Below are 19279 nucleotides of genomic sequence, written 5' to 3' on the forward strand. Positions count from 1 at the left end.
TGGAGCTGTGTTCCTGTAGCCATGTTTCTTGAAGATGATTGTATAATGATAAAGCTTTCCAAATGTGACTGTGTGATTATGAAAACCTTGTGTCTGATGTTTCTTTTATTTACCTTATGGACAGATGAGTAAAACGTATGGATTAAAAATAAATAAATAATAGGGAGAACAAATGTTAAAATAAATTTAGTAGATTGAAATGCTGGTGATCAATGAAAGGGAGAGGTAAGGGGTATGGTATGTAGAATTTTTTTTCTTTTTATTTCTTTTTCTGAATTAATGTAAATGTTCTAAGAAATGATCATGATAATGAATACACAACCATGTGATGATATTGTGGATTATTGATTATATATCAGGACCGGAATGATCACATGGTAAGAATGTTCATGTTTATATGCTGTTATGTTTAAAAAAATAAATAAATAAATAGAAACAAAACAAAACAAAAGCACAGACGACTATTGTTCAGCCTTCTCTTGAGATTCATTATTTTAAGGACAAGGGTTAGGACCATTAAAATGCATGGCCTCGGCTCAAGCCTGCCATGGCTGGGGGTGGGGGTGTGTGTCCCTGGGACAGGGACCTCAGAGCTGCCACTGCCACCTCGTCGTCTGATCAGCTCCATTGATGGTGACGAAACCAACCTGGAGCCACCGGGCCCCGTGTGGGGAGGCAGGAGGCCTGCGCTGCAACAAAAGCGCTTGGCGTCCGGGCCGATGGCATGGCTAAGTGCGTTCTTTCTTTTATTGGGGTGTTGGCACCCCAGAACACGGGCCACAGTAGCCATCCAGCCACTCCCACACCCCTCCTGGACCTGTGGCTTCTGGGGCGAGTTTAGGGTGCTCCAGTGCCCAGCGCCTCACCTGCCTGCTGACTGCACGCACCCCTGCTAAGGCTCCTGACTGCAGACAGGTTTGTGGTAATTTTACGAGTCCATGGATTATTTTCAGCTATCGTTTATTTGCAGAATCCAACAAACTTTTAAGGGGGCACCAGACAGGTCACAGACTTCTTCTGAGACCCTGCAGGGGTCCCTTCCCAGGCCACATTCTCAGGCTAATGGGAAGCTGAGGTGGAGCAGAGGGAGCCTCAGTGGGGGTGGGGAGGAGCCTGGGGAAGTGGGGCAGGGCGGCCACACCGGGGGGGACCTGGGGACGTGGGGGTAACCCCTCTTGGAGGTCAGTCAACTAGGGCACTTGCTGTGAGACTAGAAATGGCCCGAGGGTGGAAGGAAGGCAAGGTGGAGAAAACCTCTGGCCCTCTCAGCACCTGCCTTATGTCAATTAAGCTTGTGGGGCAGCTATTGTAACCCTGTTATGCAGGTGAAAAAAAACCTCACACAAAAAACGGAGGCCTTTTAGAGGCCCAAAGCCGCCCCGTTGGTAAGTGGTGGGGTTGGGAGACAAGCTCAGGCTTGTGCGCCCTGGGGCAACAGCAGGCAGAGGGTAAGAGCCCAGCTGAAGGATTCAAGCTGGGGCATGTCCGTGGAGCACCAGGACCCGGGAGAGGTTGCAGGTCACATGCCAAGAAGACGTGTCAGGCAGAGGGGGAAGCTGCGGGTTCTCAAAGGCCCGGGCCGGCCCATGGGTGGATGGCTACCAAGTCACATGGACCACGGGTGAGGAGGGAGAGAGCTGGGGGTGCCTGCTCTCAACTCAGCCTAGGGGGCTTCAGTGGGACCCTCACAGAGCCTGAGGCATGTCCCCTGAGCAGGACAGAGCGGCTGCTGGCCAGCTAGGAGGCGTCAAGCTTTGTCCCTTGTTCAGCCAGGCAAAGGAGGGGTGTGAGCAGAGACAGCAAGCCTAGGGGGGCCCCATCAGCCCTGCTCGGGGGGCTTCCTGGAGGGCAAATGGCCCAAGAAGGGGGACTGGGGTGGACTTCCAGATCCCCGAGGCTGGGGAAGGCGGAAGTGGGGCCTCAGGAGCCCCTCGGAATGCAGGGATGGGGTGCAGGGACCCCGAGTAACTCCCGGATGTGCTCCAGGGGAAGCCACCCTAACCACTACCCGGGCGAGGCCTGCCCCTGCCCCCTCCCCTGCCCAGCCCCCATCCACGTGGGAATCTGGCAGGGGGGTGAGAGAAGGGAACCTCATCCTCCCCCACCCTCCCCCTCCACCCAGGCCCAAACAGAGCGGGGACGATGTCAGCGTTCATCGAGTTCTGAGTTGGACGACTCGTGACGTGGGCCTGGAGAGGTGAAGGGTGCAGCCAGGACCCTGGGTGACTCTAAGCGGCCTTTGTTCACTCAGAGGTCCGGAGCGGCCTCGCCCTGCCGGAGCTTTCCCGGAGCACCGGGAGAAATCTCCTGGCACTGAAGGGTTTGAAGGGCCCTAGAGCCGCTGGCTGCCACTTTTTGGAGCCCTCTCCACGGTGCCCTGTGGGTTCCCGGTCGGGGGTCAGCTGGGAGTGGGCTCTGCGGCTCCAGGGAGGAAGCATTTCTGAAAAGAACCCCGAGCGTTCTCTGCAGGGAGGCCAGGGGCATAAGGCCCAGAGGGGGGTAGCCAAGGGGTCCCGGGTGGCTTTGGAGTGGCCGGAGAGGAGGTGTGGGAGTGAGGACCTGTGCAGGGTGAGGTTTCTCGAGGTCACGGGCCTAGCTGGACGTGGAGGGCTCAGGGCAGAGAGGGCCGGGGGTAGCCCTGAGGGGTGAGGCCCATGGGCAGGGCCCACTGGAGACAGACTGGGGAGTAGTGGCCACAAGGTGTCTGGGAGGGGCACCCCCTACCGTGACCAAGAGCTTGGCAGTTTCTTGTCGTCCCCGAGTCACCCCCCGCCCCCGTCCCCTCCTGCCCCCCATGCCACTGCCCACACAGGCGGCTCCGATTGGGCAGCACAGGTGACCACAGCTGAGCGCGGCCCCACCCCACCCTGCAGGGGTGGCACTGCCCGGGACCCCAGCCCTCCCATGCAAAGGCTTCTCTGAACCTCGGCGTCTGCCCTGTTGCCCACCTTGTGGGGTCTCGTTGGGGTTAAATGGTACCAGAGACCCAGCACATCCATCCCAGGGCTGCCGCCTCTCTCCGTGGGGCAGGAGGGAGGCAGGGAGGCATGTGAGTCCTCGCTGTGAGTCTGGAAAGGCAGAGGCCAGCCTGTCTCTTCTGTCTGGGCAGGTAACAGACCCCCAGCCCACGACACACGCTGCCCTGGTGGCTTCCAGGCATCACAAGACCCCGAGGGCCCAGCCCTCCCCCCACCCCTTTCTTGACGCAAGTCCTGTTCACCTCGGGTCCTGCCCTGGTCCGGACACCGGGGCGAGGGTGACACCTGGGTGCAGGCCCACCACCGGCCTCCGCGGCTCCCCCCGTGTGCAGGTGACTCTGAGCCAGGATGGCCCTCCTTCCCAGAGACCCCTCCTGCTCCAAGGAGCAGCCCACCCTGCCCCCGTCCCACTTACTCCCAAGCCCCTTGTTGGGAAAAACCTTGTCTACCATGCGCTGATGCCTGATTCTGTCACTTGAGAGCTGGGCAGGGCCCCACCCCTCCCCCAGGCCCAGGGACCCCATGCTGAGTTCCTGGGGGTGAGAGACTTGACCCGGTGAGTGGGGGTGCCTGCCCCAGACCTCTGGCCTCCCTCACCTTGGACCCCCTGAATTTGCCCCTCATTTCCCAACTGCGGGGTCTTGACCTGAGGGCGGGGGATTCTACTCCCGGTTGGGGGGGCCCCAGGCCCTCCCCCCAACACAGGCTCCTCATGCCCTCTCCCCACTCACATCCCCCCACCAACAGCTTTCTCGGCCTCACACTCAGGATCAGCGCCCCCCCACCCCCACCCCATCCCCATCCAGTGCGCCACTGTCCCTGGCAGCTTGGGGACCCACTTGCCTCCCCATTGTGGAGTGAGCCACAGACCCCATCCTGCCCGGCCTTGCTGGAGGAGACCCAGGAGGGAGTCTGGAATCAATTTACAGTTGAGACAAGCAATTAGAAAAATGGACCATGCTGTATCTCCAGTTTGCTGAGGGCCCTGTCTGCTGACCTCCTGGCTGCAGTTGTAGTCCCACAGCCGCATTCATGCAGGGTCTCGCTGTCAGAGGCCTCTCGCAACCTTGGGCGCCAGGGGAAAAAATTAAGGCCCTTGGCCGGGAGGTCCAGTCTGTGGGTGTCTGGCCTGGTTCGGCCACCCTCAGGGCCCTCGCTCAGTCACTTCTCCGTAGAAGCCCTGCTGGCCAGGCTCTTGGGCCTTTGTCCTTGCTGTTCAGAATGCCACCCCCCCATTTCCTTCTTCCCCAGGCTGTGGCATCACTGTCACCCCCCCCATGACTCGCTCCCCTCCTGCCTGAGCCACTCCTGCTGGCCCCAAGGAGACGCCACGTGATAATAAGAGCTAACATCCAAGGGGCATGCTCCCCTTTTGCAGATGAGGAAACCGATGCTCAGAGAAGCAAAGAGGTTTGGCCAAGCAGCACAGCTGGGACATGGCAGAGATGAGATATTAATCTGGTCCCTTTGAGCCCTTTAACACCACACTCTAATCAACATCCACAATTGTAAAACCTCAAGCCAGCACAAGAAAAAATTTTTCAAGTGAAAGAACAACAGTCTCTTAAAGGGAGCTCCCAATTCAGGGGCATTTCTTAAATTCAGACCACCTGACCAGCAGAAGTAGCCAGTAACAGGTGGGGGTCAGGGGACGGTGGCCTTCGGAACTGCCCCTGCAGCTACCGTCGCCCCAGCTCCTGCAGAGCCTGTGGCTCCCAGAGAAGTGAGGGGTCCCCTAAGCCCTCTGCAGACGAGTGAGCAGTGGCCAAAGGTCAGCCAAAGTGTCCCTCTCTCCCTGTTGCGGCGGACACTTTCCAGGAAAAGAAATGCACATTTTGAATACATTTGGCATACTCTTGCTTAAAGCACTCCGAGGACTTTCCCCCACTATGACCTCTCAGCCCCCCAGGATCTGGCACCCTCCATCCGTTCCCCCTCCCTCCACACACCCCTCCAGCTGCCCTGGCCTCCTCCCAGCTCCTCCTGCCCCCATCTGAGCCACGCCCCCCTCCTGGGCTGCAATCCCACAGCCCTGGAGCAGGAATGATCAAAGTATCCATTCCTTCTCAGGCCAATTTTAAAGGAAAGCTCTCTGATTCCCTAGCCACAGAAGAAAGCAGTTCCCACGCTCTTCATTTAGACAAGGAGTTTTGTCTCTAATTTAATTCTGGCATCTCAGGGCTGTGCCTTTTTTTTTTTTTTTTCCAAGGCCCATCCGAGCTGCTGCAGGGAAGGCACAGATCGGGGTTGCTGGTTTCACCACCGAGTTCTAGGCATTCACCTGAGCTCAAAGCTGGGAATGCCACGGAGAAGCAGGTGAGCGCTTTGGAATTCGGTTTCAGATGTGATGGCACAGGGCCCAGCGGCTGATAAGGGGGACACAGGGCGCCGGCTTGGGAAGGCCACCTTTGCGCGGGGGAGAGGGTGCTGGTGGAGCTGTTAGCCCCGGAGCCCTCGGAACAGCGCTGCCCCACTGGCTGTCACATCTTTCAATGCCTCCGATGACAAAGATAAAGAAAGAGGTGTTGGCCTCCGGGGCTGTCTCCACAGCCTGCCGCGTCCCGTTCTCACACCTCCAGAGTCGGGTGCAGGGACTGTGGCTGCGGGGGGCGCAAATCAGGCGCTGGGACGTCAAACGTTTGGTCTTAGAAACGGATCCGCTTCACAAGTGTTAATTATATTTTTGTAGCAGTCATCTCTCTTTCAGCCTGTTGCTCCAACTTCAGAGCTCATTTAAGGATATGGCCTGGGTCAGAAAAACATGCTCTTTCTCTGCTTTTAATCCACCTGTGATTTCAAAGAGGGGTGCCAGGATCTGGGGTGAGGTGGGTGGTGGCAGGGCTTTCGGCTTTCTGTCTCTGCAGGGTGAAATGGAGCCAGAGGAACAGTTCCCACCCCCAGGAATCTGCACCAGCCCAGAGTGAGTCCCCGCCATGGAGTGCCTGGAAAAGGGAGATGATGGCTGGAGCTGAAAAGTGGGGTGAGAGGCAGCCTCTGGGGCTGCAGAAATCCAGGAGGGACCTGGGCCTACCTGATGGGGGAGGGGGACAGGGACATGCTGCAGCCTGAAGGTTGGACTACCAGGTTGCAGGTTCCTCTGTTTTTTTAATTAGAGCTCATCAGACTGCATCCCCCCACCCATTATAAAAGTGAAACACTGCAGAAATTCTAGAAGGCACAGAAAAGAATCAAGAAGAAGGTTGAACTTGTCTGCAATCCTGCCCCACTAAGATGTAAATACTTGCTGTCTTTTTTTTTTTTTTTACCAAGCTGGACTTTGAAGGAAGAGTAGGAGGCAGCCTGGAGAAGTGGGGGGTGCAGAGAGGGGTTCTAAGCACCAGAAAGTTTCTAGGAGGCCTGGGGAACTCAGGAGCCATAGTAGAGTTGAAAGGAGGGGTTTGTAGAGGGGGAGGAGCGGGCGCAAGGGGACACCCAGAGGTGGACACAGGGACGGAGGGTGGAGAGTTGGGTGAGGTCCTGGAGACTTGAGGAAGCCTCTATGGGCTTTTAAATTGGGAAGTGAGGTGATCAGATTTGCATTTTAGAAAGATGACAAGAGAAATACTACAAACCATCTTCCTCAGATGCCTAAAACCTTGCCTGAGTAATTCATTTGGAGGAACCCTGCCCTCCAGGCCCCCTCCCCCATCCCCTTTTGAAATAGAAATGCTTCTGGCTTAACACAGTGAGTCCTTCCAGACGGTGACTTCACCGGATCACTTTTATCCTGACGTCTCTTGAATCTCTACCCCCCCCACAGATCGCGCAACCTCAGGGCACAATCCACTATAGCCCTCCTTCCCGGGGCCCCCCACCCACCCCTGCTAATCCACCTCCTCCCCACACCCCAGGCTTTCCGCCGGCCCATGCAGGCCAGCAGACCCCTTTGCTCCTGCTGTTCCTGGCCTTGGCCCTGCAGCCCCCTCCCTCTTCCCTGACCTCCTCCTCCCGCGACTCCCCAAGTCTACACCCCTCCCTCCTTGCCCTGCCCAGCCCGCCCCCAGGGTGCGGTGTTTGCTCCCTGGCTCTGCACACCTCTGGGCTCCTGTGCACTCAGAACCACGGAGGGTGAGGGTGGACAATTGGGTCTGTCAGGGGACAGGCTGGGAGAAGGGGCCAGAAAGGACACCGCCTTCCAGTTGGACTTGACGGACAGATCTGATGTCCCAGGTTGGAAAGTGGGAGGACATCTTCCAGGTGTGGACACCTGGCCCATTGCTCCGGGGACCACCGGGCTCAAAGGGGAGCGGGGGCGGGGGCAGGAGCCCGGGAGGGAAGGGAAGGGCCCCGAAGCCCTGGTGGGAAGATTCCATCCAGCAAGGGGCCAGGTCCGAGCAGGGAGCCCCCCACCCAGTCCCTCTCCCCTCGAAACAAGACAGACAGCAGGGTAAGAAGTAGCCTCCGGGGACCCTCCCCGTGGAGGCCCCCCAACGCGCATGTGCCCAGAGACCACCCACGAGGATTCACAGCTTCAACCTGGAAGCGCCTGACACGCGCATCATGAGTGAACACATTGCACACTCATTCAGTGGCCTGCTCTACAGCGGGGCTGGCAAACGCCTCCTGTAAGGGACCAGCTAGTAAATATTTTGGGCCCTGCTGGCCATACGATCCCTGTCGCAGCTCCTCGGCTCTGCTGTTGTAGCGCGAAAGCAGCCACAGACAATATGTGAAACCCAAAGCGTGGCCATGTGCCAATAAAACTTTATTTATGGACACTGCGATCTGAATTTTGTATAGTTTTTCATGTGTAATCTTCTTTTCTATTTTTTCCAACCATTTAAAAATGGAAAAGCCACGCTCAGCTCGCAGGGCATGCCAAAACAGCTGGCCCGAGCACTGTGGTTTGCTATCTCTGCTGTGATAGCAATGGAAACAGATAAACTAACCACACCGTCAACTGGACACAATCTTAAAAGACATAATATCGAGTGAAAGAAGCAGGTCACCAACGAAGGCATACAGCATCATTTCAATTCTACCAACGTCCAAAGCAGACAAACTGGTCCCTATCGCTTAGGGATGCCTAATAAATGAGAGAACAAAGAAAGGCAAGGAGATGACCGCCGTGAGAATCAGGCTGCTGATACCCCTGGGAAGGGTGCTTTGGTGGGGAGCACTAACAATGTGCTCTTTTTTTGACCTGGTCTCTCAGGATTTGCTTGACAATATTTCTGACACTGCATGGCCCCTTTCTGCGTGTGCCCTCTGTTTCCCAATCCAAAGCGAGAAAAGCCATAACAGTGGAGCCTATTGGGACAGTCTGAATCTCCCAACTGGCAGACATTTATGATCCACCCATAAGAGGAAAGAGTGAGCCCAGATTCCCTGGCTGTGCTGAGTCAAAGGGAGCCTCTCACCCACTCCCCACCCTCCCCTGCCTTTAGTTGCCCTGGGCCTGCCACCCCCTCTCTGTCTTCCCCACTCCAGCCCCGGCGCCCCCTCCAGCGGGTGACTTTCCACCACTCCCCCTGACCCAACTCCAGCGGGGAGGGGCCTTTCCCCTGCCAGCCTCACACATTCTTTACTGGGATTAGACAAAGATGAAAAGCCCAGGCCAACCCTGACAGAGGCCTCGAGCCATGGGAAGGGAAGTGGGAGGCCTCAGATGGGGAAAGTTTCCACCCCAGAACAGAGGGAGTGGTGACACCTGAGCACACTTCCCGCCTCGGGGCGTGTCATCTGGGGAGACCTCCGTGTCTCCCTGGTGCCTAGAACCAGCCCTCCCCAGGGATGTTGAGAAATAAATGCAGCAGAGAGGCTGGAAAGACTAGGAAGAGAAAGGGAGCTGACGTTTGTTGAGGACACCAATGCTCAGAAAGGTTAAATAACTTGCCCAAGGTCACACAGCAGTCAGGAAAAGGAACCAGGACTCAAACTCAGGTCTGTCCTGGTGGAACAGGGTTAGAGCTGGTGTGTGGCTGTTCCCTAGAGAGTTAAGCTGTGGGCTCAGATGTTCCCCCTCTTGGGGGAGAGCAGCTGCCTATGATACTACCAGCAGCTATGGGGGCCTTTGAAAAAAAGGAGAATTTGCAAAGGGCTCCAGAGATCAGAGTCCCAGCTAGTGACAGGAGGAGGAGGAGTGGGAGCAAGAGGAGCCCTGGGACTCCGCTCAGGGTGGGCTGCAGAGCACCACAAGCACGGGGTGACCCCCAAAAGTCTGCAGGCTCAGCAAGATGCTGGGCAGCCGGTCAAATCCCATGTTGCAATCAGCCCAGCAGGGCTGGTGGGCGGCTGGCATTCAGCATTCACCGCGTGCCCAAGGCGGGCACCACTGAGGCACAGTGACATCAGGTGACTGCCCAGGGTCCCGAGGAGAGGAGCAGAACTCAGACGCAAAGCCAGGCTATGGGCGGGGGGGAGGAGGAGCAGGAAATGATGGGGTGGGACTGGGGGCCTGCCTGCTGCTTCCCAGGGTTTCCGTGGGACCACAAGGGGTGCTTTCACCTCTTGTGAAAGAGCAAAGAGTTTCTCTTTTGTATCATGTTTGCTGCAATACTGGGGAAAAAAAATCTGCTTTTGTTAGCAGCTGAGGCTGTTGCGAAAGAGCTTTTCCGCGGCAGCACCTCGCCAAGCCTCTTCCCCTCAGTGACTGAGACGTGCCGGGCTCCCTTTAAGGGGAAGAGGACCATATGGGGAGAAATGATGGGAACTGGAGGGAAGGAAGATGAAAGGAACCAAGAAGAGTTCAAATGCATGATCACCAATAAGCCGCATTTCTGGCGCTCTGGCTGCTAGCGTGGGTTTCTTGGGAAGCTGGGGCAAAGGCTCCCGGTACTGAGCAAGACTGTGCTTGCAAAGGGCTTGTGGTAGGTTCTAGGCAGGCCAGCTCCTGCCTCCCCAAGGTGGGACGTCCATGAAGGATGATCTTTGCAAAGCACAGCAAGGAGTTGCCCCAGAGCCTCCAGCTCGGGACTCAGGCTGGTGTGGGGCTGAGCTGGGCCTCTCCTTCCCCACTTGGCCTCCCTGTGCCTTGATTTCCCTGACCCTAAGATAGTGCTGCCAAGGATGGAGAGTCCTAGGGGTGCTGGGAGGGCACAACAGGAGCCTGTGCGTGAAGCTCTTCGCACAGGGAGACTCTTAGCCACGCTAAGCCAAGAAAGTAATAATTATCGCTGTTACTGATTGGACAAGTGAGAGGCAGGGGAGCAAGCAGGATGGGGAAGGAAGCTCCTGGGAGCCTTGTACAAGCCTGAGTAGATACCAAAGGAGAAATCCAGCCTTGACAGTGAGGTGGGAGGCCAGATCCCAGAAGGGCAGAGGGTAAGCCTGGCGCCCAGGCCACAGAGGAACAGAGAGCGAGACTCCGGCAGGACTTACTCGGCGGCGGAGAGACGGGGTGAGAGGGACCCCAGTGTTCGCACCCTGGGAGGGCCCCATCCCTGAGGCCACCCATCCCACAGCCTGGTTCGGCCCCAGCAACCCAGCCTCAGAGGCAGCCTGGGGCCAGGAGAGACAAAGCTCCCGTGTCAAAATAGGGCTTTGGCATCTGGTCTGCTTGGGGAAGCGGGGGCTGCAGGCTTCTCCGGCAACAGCAACGAATTTGTGTGACCCCCGCGAGGTGCGGTGCTGCAGGGGGCCAACCCTTGCCCCCCACCAGCTGGCTCCAAAGTCAACACTGAGGACTACCCTGTACCCCACTTTCCAGCGCAGCAGGCACAGGAGACAATTCCCTGGGTGGTGCGCCATGCCTCCCCGCCTGCCCCGAGTCCCCCTGGCCGCAGGGACGCCCACCCGCCTTGTTCAAGTGGCCCTGGCGGTCAGCCCGTGCAGGGAAGAGGCCTGTTAACACAGCGGGGCTGGGAGGCGGCGTCCCCGCCCCTTCAAACGCCACCTTGGTGAGGCACTGGCTAAACATCTTCTCGGTCCCTGAAGGCTTCCCCTGTGAAGTCTGCAGTGTTCAAACGGCAACCGGCAAAGCCCCAGAGACAGGGCCTGGGAATTAACAGTGTCGGCCAGGATGAAAGTCACTCTGATGTGCGCGGGCCAGCGAGCGAGCGAGGAGGGGACTTGAGAAAAAGGAAGACAGACGTTACCTCCGAGCTGCAGGGTCCAGGGCAGCAGGAGCAGGCCGAGGAGCCAGGGGGTGGGGAGCGGAGCAGGCGGGCGCGGGGGACCCCGGGGGGCCCGCCACCACCCGGGCCAGCGCTCCATGCCGGCTGGGGTGGCTGCCGGCGGCCCTCCTTCCTGTTTGGATCACGGGAGGGGACAGCTCTCTGGCCGCAGTTCCCCTTTGCCTTCCCACGAGGTTCCTCCCTGGCCGCCCCTCTGCTTCCTCAAGGCCTCCCTCGGCCCCTCGCCGTAACCACCAGACCTTCAGCTCAGAGGGTGGGTGCAGTCCCCTCGGGGGGCGGGGGGCGGGGGGGCGGCAGAGGGGGCACCTGGGCTCCCAGTCCCCAGGTCAGGAGCGGGGAGGGGCCCAGCCACCGATGCCACACCCTGGGCTTCACCTCTGCTAGGACCCTGCTCCGCTGGTGGTGATGGGGAAAGGAGCACCTAGAATTTCTCTCGGAGACTTAGGGCCTCAGGTCTGGAACTCAGAATGCTGGCGCTCACACACGTCCCTCTCAAGTATCCTAGGAGCCTCTCAAAGATGTGCTCATCCACCGGTAGCAATTTTTGGTGTGTGTGTGTATAGGGGTGCAGGCGGAAGTGGTTGGGAGAATGGGGGAAGGGGCTGATGTGTGAAGCAGTGGGGTGCAGGGCCCTCACGTTTCCCCGGAGAATGTCAGACGTCTGCTAGGGCCGAGAGACGGGTTGTCCATCCTCAGCCCGGGAAGGCCCCCCGGGGCCCAGCACAGAGGCCTGGGGATGCTCTCGGACGCCGTTCCCAGCAGTGGCGCAGTGAAGTGCTGCCCCGTCTGGCCGTGCGACCGGGCTCCTGGCCTCACTTCCAGGGGCTGTAATCCTTCTCGGCCGCCTGAGCCCCTCTCCCCCCACTGGATTGGGGGGGGCATTTGCCTTAGGCGGCTTTGAGCCCAGTGTCAGGCCAAGTGTGAGCGTGGCGGGAAGGGGTGGGGACCCGTGTCCGCGTGCGTGTCTGGCACGGTCAAGCGAAGGGGGTGGGGGGTGAGGGGCAGCTGGCTGAGCTTGATCACATGCCACATGCCTTACACCCATTTCTCCATCATGCTCATTACCCTTAAGGTAACTATTATTTAGTATCCCATGTTTGCAAAGGAGAAAACTATGCCCCAAGGGACAAAACAACCTGCCTGAGATCAGTGACAAAACTGGTGATTCTGACTGAGCCTCTCTCCCCAGCCCCTGCCGCCTCCTCGGATGCATCCGGGTGTCCTGGTTGCAGCACCCACGGGGACCGACAGGGTCCCGTTCTGGTCTTTCACCCCAAATGCTTTCCCCACAGCCGCACAGCCTAGGAGCCATGCAAGCTCAAAGGTGTTTTCCATCGACCCCTGGAGCACCAGGAGCGTGGCAAGCTGGAGCAGGGGCCGCCCACCGGGCGCGGAAGACAAATGAAGAGGAGACAGCTCCTGCCGGCCTGGGGGGCCCAGTGGTATTGACTGTTGATCCATCATAGTGATGCACGATGGCACGCGTCACCGCGAGACACAGATAATCTGCTTCCCGCTGTTTCCGAGATCCTGTGGGGAGCCAGTTGTCGGGCACCGCGGTGATGCATGCCGTGTTAACACCCGCAGAGAGCATCGTAAAGGCATCGGTCTGTGCCTCTCTGAGTCTCTGTATGCCTTGGCATCGGGATGTGGCCGAGGTACCAGGTTGCCCAGAACACGGAACCCTGCTCCCCTGATACCAGTTCTGCCTCCTTTCCTGCTCCAGGAGCCAGCTCTGCGCCACCAGCCAGTCCAGCTGTCACGGCTCTGCCTCTCGGACAGACAGAAATCCTTAGCCCTCCCCACAGCGGCCCCCACTCCCACTCTGCCCACCGGGGGTCCTGGGGAGCTTGGCCGCCTCTGTGCCTGGTCCCCCTTTGCCTGCCGGGGACGTCAACTTGTCTTATGTGTCTCTGTCTCTCCTGTGCCTGGCACGTGTTGGCACATAGCAGGTGCTCAAAAAATATGCAGGAGTGCATGATGCAGGGAGGGCCTTCTGCCGAGGGTGGCTGTGGAGCCGGGTGCCCAATGCTGGGCATGGCGCGTAGCAGGCCACAGAAGGCTGGGCGGGGTTGACTGGACTCTGGACTGGGGTGGGAGGAGAGACCACACGTCGCCTGTACTGGCCTGTCGGCTGCAGAGCACCAGGCAGGATGTGACCTGAGAAGAGGCTGGGGGTCCTGGGTGCTTCTTGGGCTTCTGAGATGCTCCAGTGGCCATGCAGCCTCCTGGGGAGAGGCAGGAATGGGTGTTGGCAGAGAGCCCTGCAGGTTCATGATGTATGGCAGGGCCTCGGGTCTGGCCCTGATTAGCCTGGAAAACCAGCATGATGGAAATGAACTACAGTGCATTTGCAAGCATCATTTCATCAAAACTTTCCATCTCTTCTCCAGTAAGGCCTGGCCAGTCGCTGAGCAGTGAGCTTACAGGGCTTGAATGCCATCCACTTTTCCTCTCTTGTGCCCTCTCCAGGAGATGCAAAAAAAAGAAGAAGAAGAAAGCGAACAAAAGGCCTAAAAGATTAAGGAGGAATCCAGGACACCAGGATTCTGGGGGCATCTCCAGTGGGCAGCTTCAGGCTCCCAGGCCTTTGGTCCAGACCTCCATAGCCAAGTCTACAGGTGAAGTCACTGGAGAACAGCATAGTTCAGCCACTTACTTGCTTCTAGTCATCTACCCACCCATCATCCTTCTACCCATCCACCCATCCACCCATCCACCCATCCATTCAAATTTTGCCAGCTGCCTGCTCTGGGCTGGGTGCTGGCATCAGCAGAAGCAGGCAGAGTCAAAAGGCCCCAGGTTTGAGGAGCACAACCCAGCACATGCAGTAATAGCATGGCTGGCACTTCAGAGCAGTTGCTCCATTGCAGACACAGGTATTTTTAATCTACTAACCAACTCTACCCTCACTACAACCCTATGAAGTAGGTGCCTTAACCACTTCCTTTTTACAAAGGAAAAATGGAGGCACAGGGAAGTTACAGCCACCTGTCTAAGCTATCCCGGCTAAGAAGTGGGTCCAGGGAAAGTGAGTCCAGTGGTGGCCGCAGAGTCTAAGTGCCCAGCCAATGCCCCAGCCATCTTGATGGCAAAGTGTGTGTGCGTGTGTGTGTGTGTGGGGGGAGTTGCGGTGTGCAAGTAGGAAGGCAGGGGAAGAAGGGGAATCCTGGGGTGGAGGGAGGAAGCAGTGCCCCGGAGGGCTTCATGGAAGAGGTGACAGCCCCAAAGGAGGAGGCAGTTGGCAAGTGAGTGGTGTGGGGTTATGGGGAGCATGGACGTCACCTGCAGTCCCCAGGTGTCTCCTCCACACATAGATGAAACCTTTCCAAGCCCCGCTACAATTGCTGGCTCCATGTTCACTTTAGTTCCATGAACACTTATTGAGCACCTACTGTGTGCCAGGCAGTGGGTGTACATGGCTTTGTCTCCAAGGTGTCCCGCTAGGGAGGGAAACAGGATTTCCAAGTGCACGGGCAGTTAGGACCACAGGCTGCGGGGGCTTCTCTGCACTCCTCTCGAGGCAGCACTGTGGCAGCGGCACAGGAGACAGGAGGGCCCTGGGAGAGGCGCTGGCCTACCACCCCGGGCTGCTGGAACTCCCTTCCTTCCTCCGCAGGCTCCAGCAGCAGGAGGCGCCGGCCCGTCAGAGGGAACGCCTGGAAAGGAGCCTCGTGCTGGCTGGGGTCCAGGTCACCCATCCTCTCCCTCGACCCGTCCGCCTTGGAGAGGGTGGGTGTAGGCAGCCCCTCTCTGCTCCCACCCAAGCCTGCTCTTGCTTGGGGACCGCATGCTGCAGCCCCGGGAGGGGGCCTGACCATTTGGCCCCTTGCTAGCACTGAATCGGGCTGCAGCTCCATCGAACGAGACTTTTGTCACCATGAGCTGAGCTGACTACAGTGGATGGGTCTCTTTTCTCGGGAGGGGAAGGGAGGAGGAGTCCTGCGCTCTAAGGTGGGCAGCCCCCACCCCCTGCCCCAGGACAGCCTCCTGCTGCAACCGGGAGGTCCCTGTTGGGCTGGGGGGGACTGGGCTGATGGCCACAGCTCCCAATCGGTTCCAGCTGTCCTGTGCTTTTGGCTGGCCTTTCACCCCTTCTTGGGCCCGGTGCTGTTCTAAGGGCTGCCCGAGTACTGACCAGAAGGCTTGCATTGCCTATTTTACAGATGAGGAGCTGAGGTTCAGAAGGCTTGCGACCCTGGCCCAGGTCACACAACAAGGGAACAGTGGAGGAAGCATTTGAACTCTCGTGACCGTACTTTTAACTGCGTTTGAATGGGTTCTTCAGACAGGGCTGTCATCATGACCCTCTTTTTTACAGATTTAGTGACGGGGGAAAAAGCAAATTCCTCCTGGCTCCAGGAGGCCAGGGGAATCAGTGGCACACCTGGGATCCGGGCCCAAGGCTTTCTCTACTGGGCGTATGCCCGGAGCTCTCTGCTGTGACCCACTCAGTAGGAGGAGGGGCCCCCAGGGGCTCGTGGGCCCTGCCAGGTCCCTGCCACCCTGAAAATGGTCCTAAAGAGCTGGAAAGCAACAACAAAAAGGTGACACCGTTTTTCCAACGTCTGCCGGAAAGAAGACAAGCACTGACCTGGGGGCCGATCACTGGAGGGCCTGGGATCCAGGTGTCAGAGGCAGGGGCGTCACCCCCACCTTCCCTGGCCACGCCGGACGCCAACCCTGTCCCGTGCCGATGGCGCCACCTGGTGGCAGACATGGGAATGTGCCCGCCTGAGACCTCTTCCTCTCCACCTCTCTCTCCCCAACCCCTAAGGGACCCGGCCAGCCCCTGGACTGCCACCTAGCAAGGTCAGGGCTGGAGCAGCACCCTGACAGGCTGAGGAAGGGTGGGGACAGGCAGGATCAGGAAGGCGGCCGAGAGGGGCTGGCACAGTGGAGGGAGCAGACCAGGGGGTCGGCCCCTAAAGCTGGGGCTTTGGGAGCGGGGCAGGGAGCTGTGGTCGTAGGGCCCAGACACGTTCCCCTAATGCACTCCTTCCTCTGTCCGTACCCTCTGGAGGCGTGTCTGTCTAATTCCCAGGCATAACCCTGTCCGAGTCCGGTCTGGGTCCCCGCTGACCTGGCTCTCAGAACCAAGTGGGATCAGGGACCCTGCAGGGTCTGGGCAAGGGGTGAGGGGCGAAGGGTGCCTGCATGCTGGGGGTGGTGGTGGTGGTGGACTGGGGTGGACGAGGCTGGACAAGCGGAGTCTCCTTCCCACACCTTCGCCTGGCAGCCACAACAGGAGGCTTTCCAGGCAGGGGTTCCTCTTTCTCCAGCCGATTAAGGAAACAGCCTCCCCTGAGGTTGAGTCCTGCCTGACCCCTCACCTGGTTCTAGGGACAGAGGTCTCCATTGCCTGAAGGCGGAGGTGGGGCTGGGGTGGGGTGGGGTGGGGGCAGAGACCCTGACTCGGGAGGCTGTGGGGGCTAGAGAAACAGCATTTTAATCGGCTTTGGGTCCTCATCTGAGAAACTGCTCCCCAAGCCCCTCCCAAGGTGGACTCCCACTGGGAGCAGCCCTTCGAAGAGGTCTCCTACCTCCCTCTCCACCTTGCTCTTCTCCCTTTCCTCCCACCTGGCCTCCTTCCCTCCCTTCTCCTCCACTCCCCTCTCCCGTCAACCTTGGTTTGCACCCCAACCTTGTCTTTGCAGACTGTAAATTGCTCAGCCTCCCAGGGCCAGTTTCCTCCTCTGGAAAATGGGGGTGACTCCCCCACCCCCACCCAGTACTAGGGCTGGTGCAGAGCAGGTGAAATTACAGGGGTGGAAGTGTTTTGCAAAAAGTAAGATGCTAATTGAACGGTGATTATTCTGACTTAATCTCCACTGAGGCTCACTCTCATGAGGGGCTCTTTGGGGGCTAGTTGGGGGGTCTACAGAGAACAGGAGGGTCCAGCAAAGGGGGATGGGGCAGGTGCAGACTCAGAGGGTGCTGCTTAGGGATGGGGAGGTCTGTGGGAGGCGGGGGGGGGGGGCCTGTGGAGGAGCAAGCAACAGGGGCAGGGCTGGGGAGGTGGGGTTTGGTGGGAGATGATGGGGAAGGAAAGGGGTGTGAAAGGGAGAACTTCCAGCCCTCCATGAGACACCCCCCCAACCTGCCAGGGGCTGGTCTTGGAGCTGAGCTGAGCTGGCCCCTGTTGGGATTCCAGACATGGGGTATGGGCAGCACTGAGGGGAGGGCTTCTCCAACTTGCCTCATTCCTCAGGAAACTACTACCCTCTTCTGCTCTCCTGCCCTCCAGTCTCTTTTCTGCCCAAGGTCATCGTCTCTTCCTCCTCTCTCTTCCCCATGTCTGGGGAGGACACCAGTCCTGCTGCAGAGACCTGGGTCAAAAGTCAGAAGGCCTGAGATCCAGAACTAGCAAAGAACCTGGGCTGCAGAATGGGAACTAGGACCAGTAATTCTGTATAGTTAATATAACACCCGGATGCATGGCAGAGTATGTTGGGCAGATAATTAAAAAGTATGGGCAAAGTCCCTGAGGGACTGGAGAAAAAATAGGGAACTATTCAACTTTCCCACCTGGGAAACCCCTTTACTCTCTCAAACACTAGGGACTCCCAGGTCAATAGGCCAAGCCCTTGATCTTGAGGCTTCCTCTTATGAAGCTTATTTATGTAGTGGAGAAGCTAAACCTACCTATAGTTATGCCTAAGAGCAACTTCCAGAGGACTCCTTGGGTTGCTCAGATGTGGCCTCTCTCTCTAAGTCCAACTCTGCAAGGAAAATCACTGCCCTCCCTCCTACATGGGACATGACATTCTGGGGTGTGAGTCTCCTGGCAACGTGGGACATGACCCCCAGGGATGAGCCTGGACCTGGCAAAGTGGGATCAATAAAGTCTTCCTGAATGAAAGAGGGGGAAAGAAATGTAACAAAATAACATATCAGTGGCTAAGAAATTTCAAATACAGTTGGAAGGCTATTCTGGAGGCTACTCTTATGCAAGTTTCAGCTAGATGTTGTTAGTTGCCACAGTTTGCCAAACCCCAACCAACACCATGCCTGTTGACCCTAAAGAACACCGAGGGCTCTGTCTGAGATCCTACAAGAACTGCATGCACTAAGTCTACTTTTCAGAAACCTACCACCTCCAGATGGGTTCACAGGCCAGATAAGTCCTGAAATCCAGAGGGGACAGCCTCTCTAAGAATATCAACTAGTTCCATCCCCCTAGCCCATACTGTCGACACCCCTTTTCAACATGAAAAAGTTAAAATAGGCATAATCCAAATACCCCTACAGATTGGGGGGAGGATTAAAGGAAAAGATAGAGCTATAACAGAGAAGTCAGGATTTAACACATGGGCGTGACTGCTGAATCATATCGATGTTTCTTTTTGGTCTCCAGCGTCTTGGGGCAGCTAGAAGGAAAGCCTGAAATTGTGGAACTGTAACCCACACCAAACTCTGAAATCTGGTCTATAACTACTTGTTAAACTGTACTCTGAAATCTTTTGCTTTTTAATATATACATTGTATTTCACACACACAAAAAAACAAATAATAAGGAACCTGGGCTGGTGCCTCTGATTGTGCAGGAAGGAGTGCAGAGGCCCCTCTAATGGTCTCTGAGCAAGTCTGGCTCGTTCATTCATTCCACAAACCTCTCTAGGTGCGCCCCATCCAGGCAGAGCCTGGCACCCACACACCCAGTGTGAACCTGGGGTCAGGGGACGCAAGCCCGGAGTCCGAGCCCGTCATGGAGTCTGGAGGGAGATTACGGGAGAAGACGAGAGAGGGCTGGCAGTGCTGGCCGAGGCGGCACCCCGGGCCCGGGGCCGGGAGCCTGGGGCTGGGACAGCTTCCCATGCACACACGTGCCTTCTCTCTCCAGCACCACAGACCCGTGAAGAAAATCTGCCCCACTCCCACCCCAAATTATCACTATTGCAACAAATATTAATTACAAGTGTTTTTCATTTCTTGTGTACCGATTTTCAGCCACACTGAACTCAGCAGCCTTTGGGCAGGGTCCCCGAAGCCTGCGTCTTTTGTGACAGGTTGTCCCGGTTGAAAGGTCCTCCCAGAAGGCTGTCTGCTGGGAAGTTAGTGACCTGCAGATCTGTCCTGTGCACAATGTCCTGCAACATTGAAAGAAGAGCTGGGATCTCCTGGGACCAGAAATCTCCAAGGAACATGCTGATTGATGGCCCCACGGTGTGTCCTTCCTTGAGATAGAAAAAGAGGAAGGGAGAAAGCCAGGCGTCTGGATGACTT

General features: G+C 57.6%; 1 protein-coding gene across 2 annotated transcripts in view; it reads right to left on the minus strand.

Moving 5' to 3' along the window:
* Positions 1–11151, minus strand: part of NFAM1 (NFAT activating protein with ITAM motif 1) — a 34387-nt gene extending 23236 nt beyond the window's left edge. For both annotated transcript variants that reach the window (XM_077169064.1, XM_077169063.1), the window contains exon 1: positions 11015–11151. In XM_077169064.1, coding sequence (XP_077025179.1) covers positions 11015–11132 — 118 coding nt within the window. In that variant the 5' untranslated portion in view covers positions 11133–11151. The remainder of the gene's footprint in view (positions 1–11014) is intronic.
* Between the last annotated feature and the right edge of the window lie 8128 nt (positions 11152–19279).

Source organism: Tamandua tetradactyla, chromosome 7 (genome assembly GCF_023851605.1).
Source record: "Tamandua tetradactyla isolate mTamTet1 chromosome 7, mTamTet1.pri, whole genome shotgun sequence".
Taxonomy (NCBI): Eukaryota; Metazoa; Chordata; class Mammalia; order Pilosa; family Myrmecophagidae; genus Tamandua; species Tamandua tetradactyla.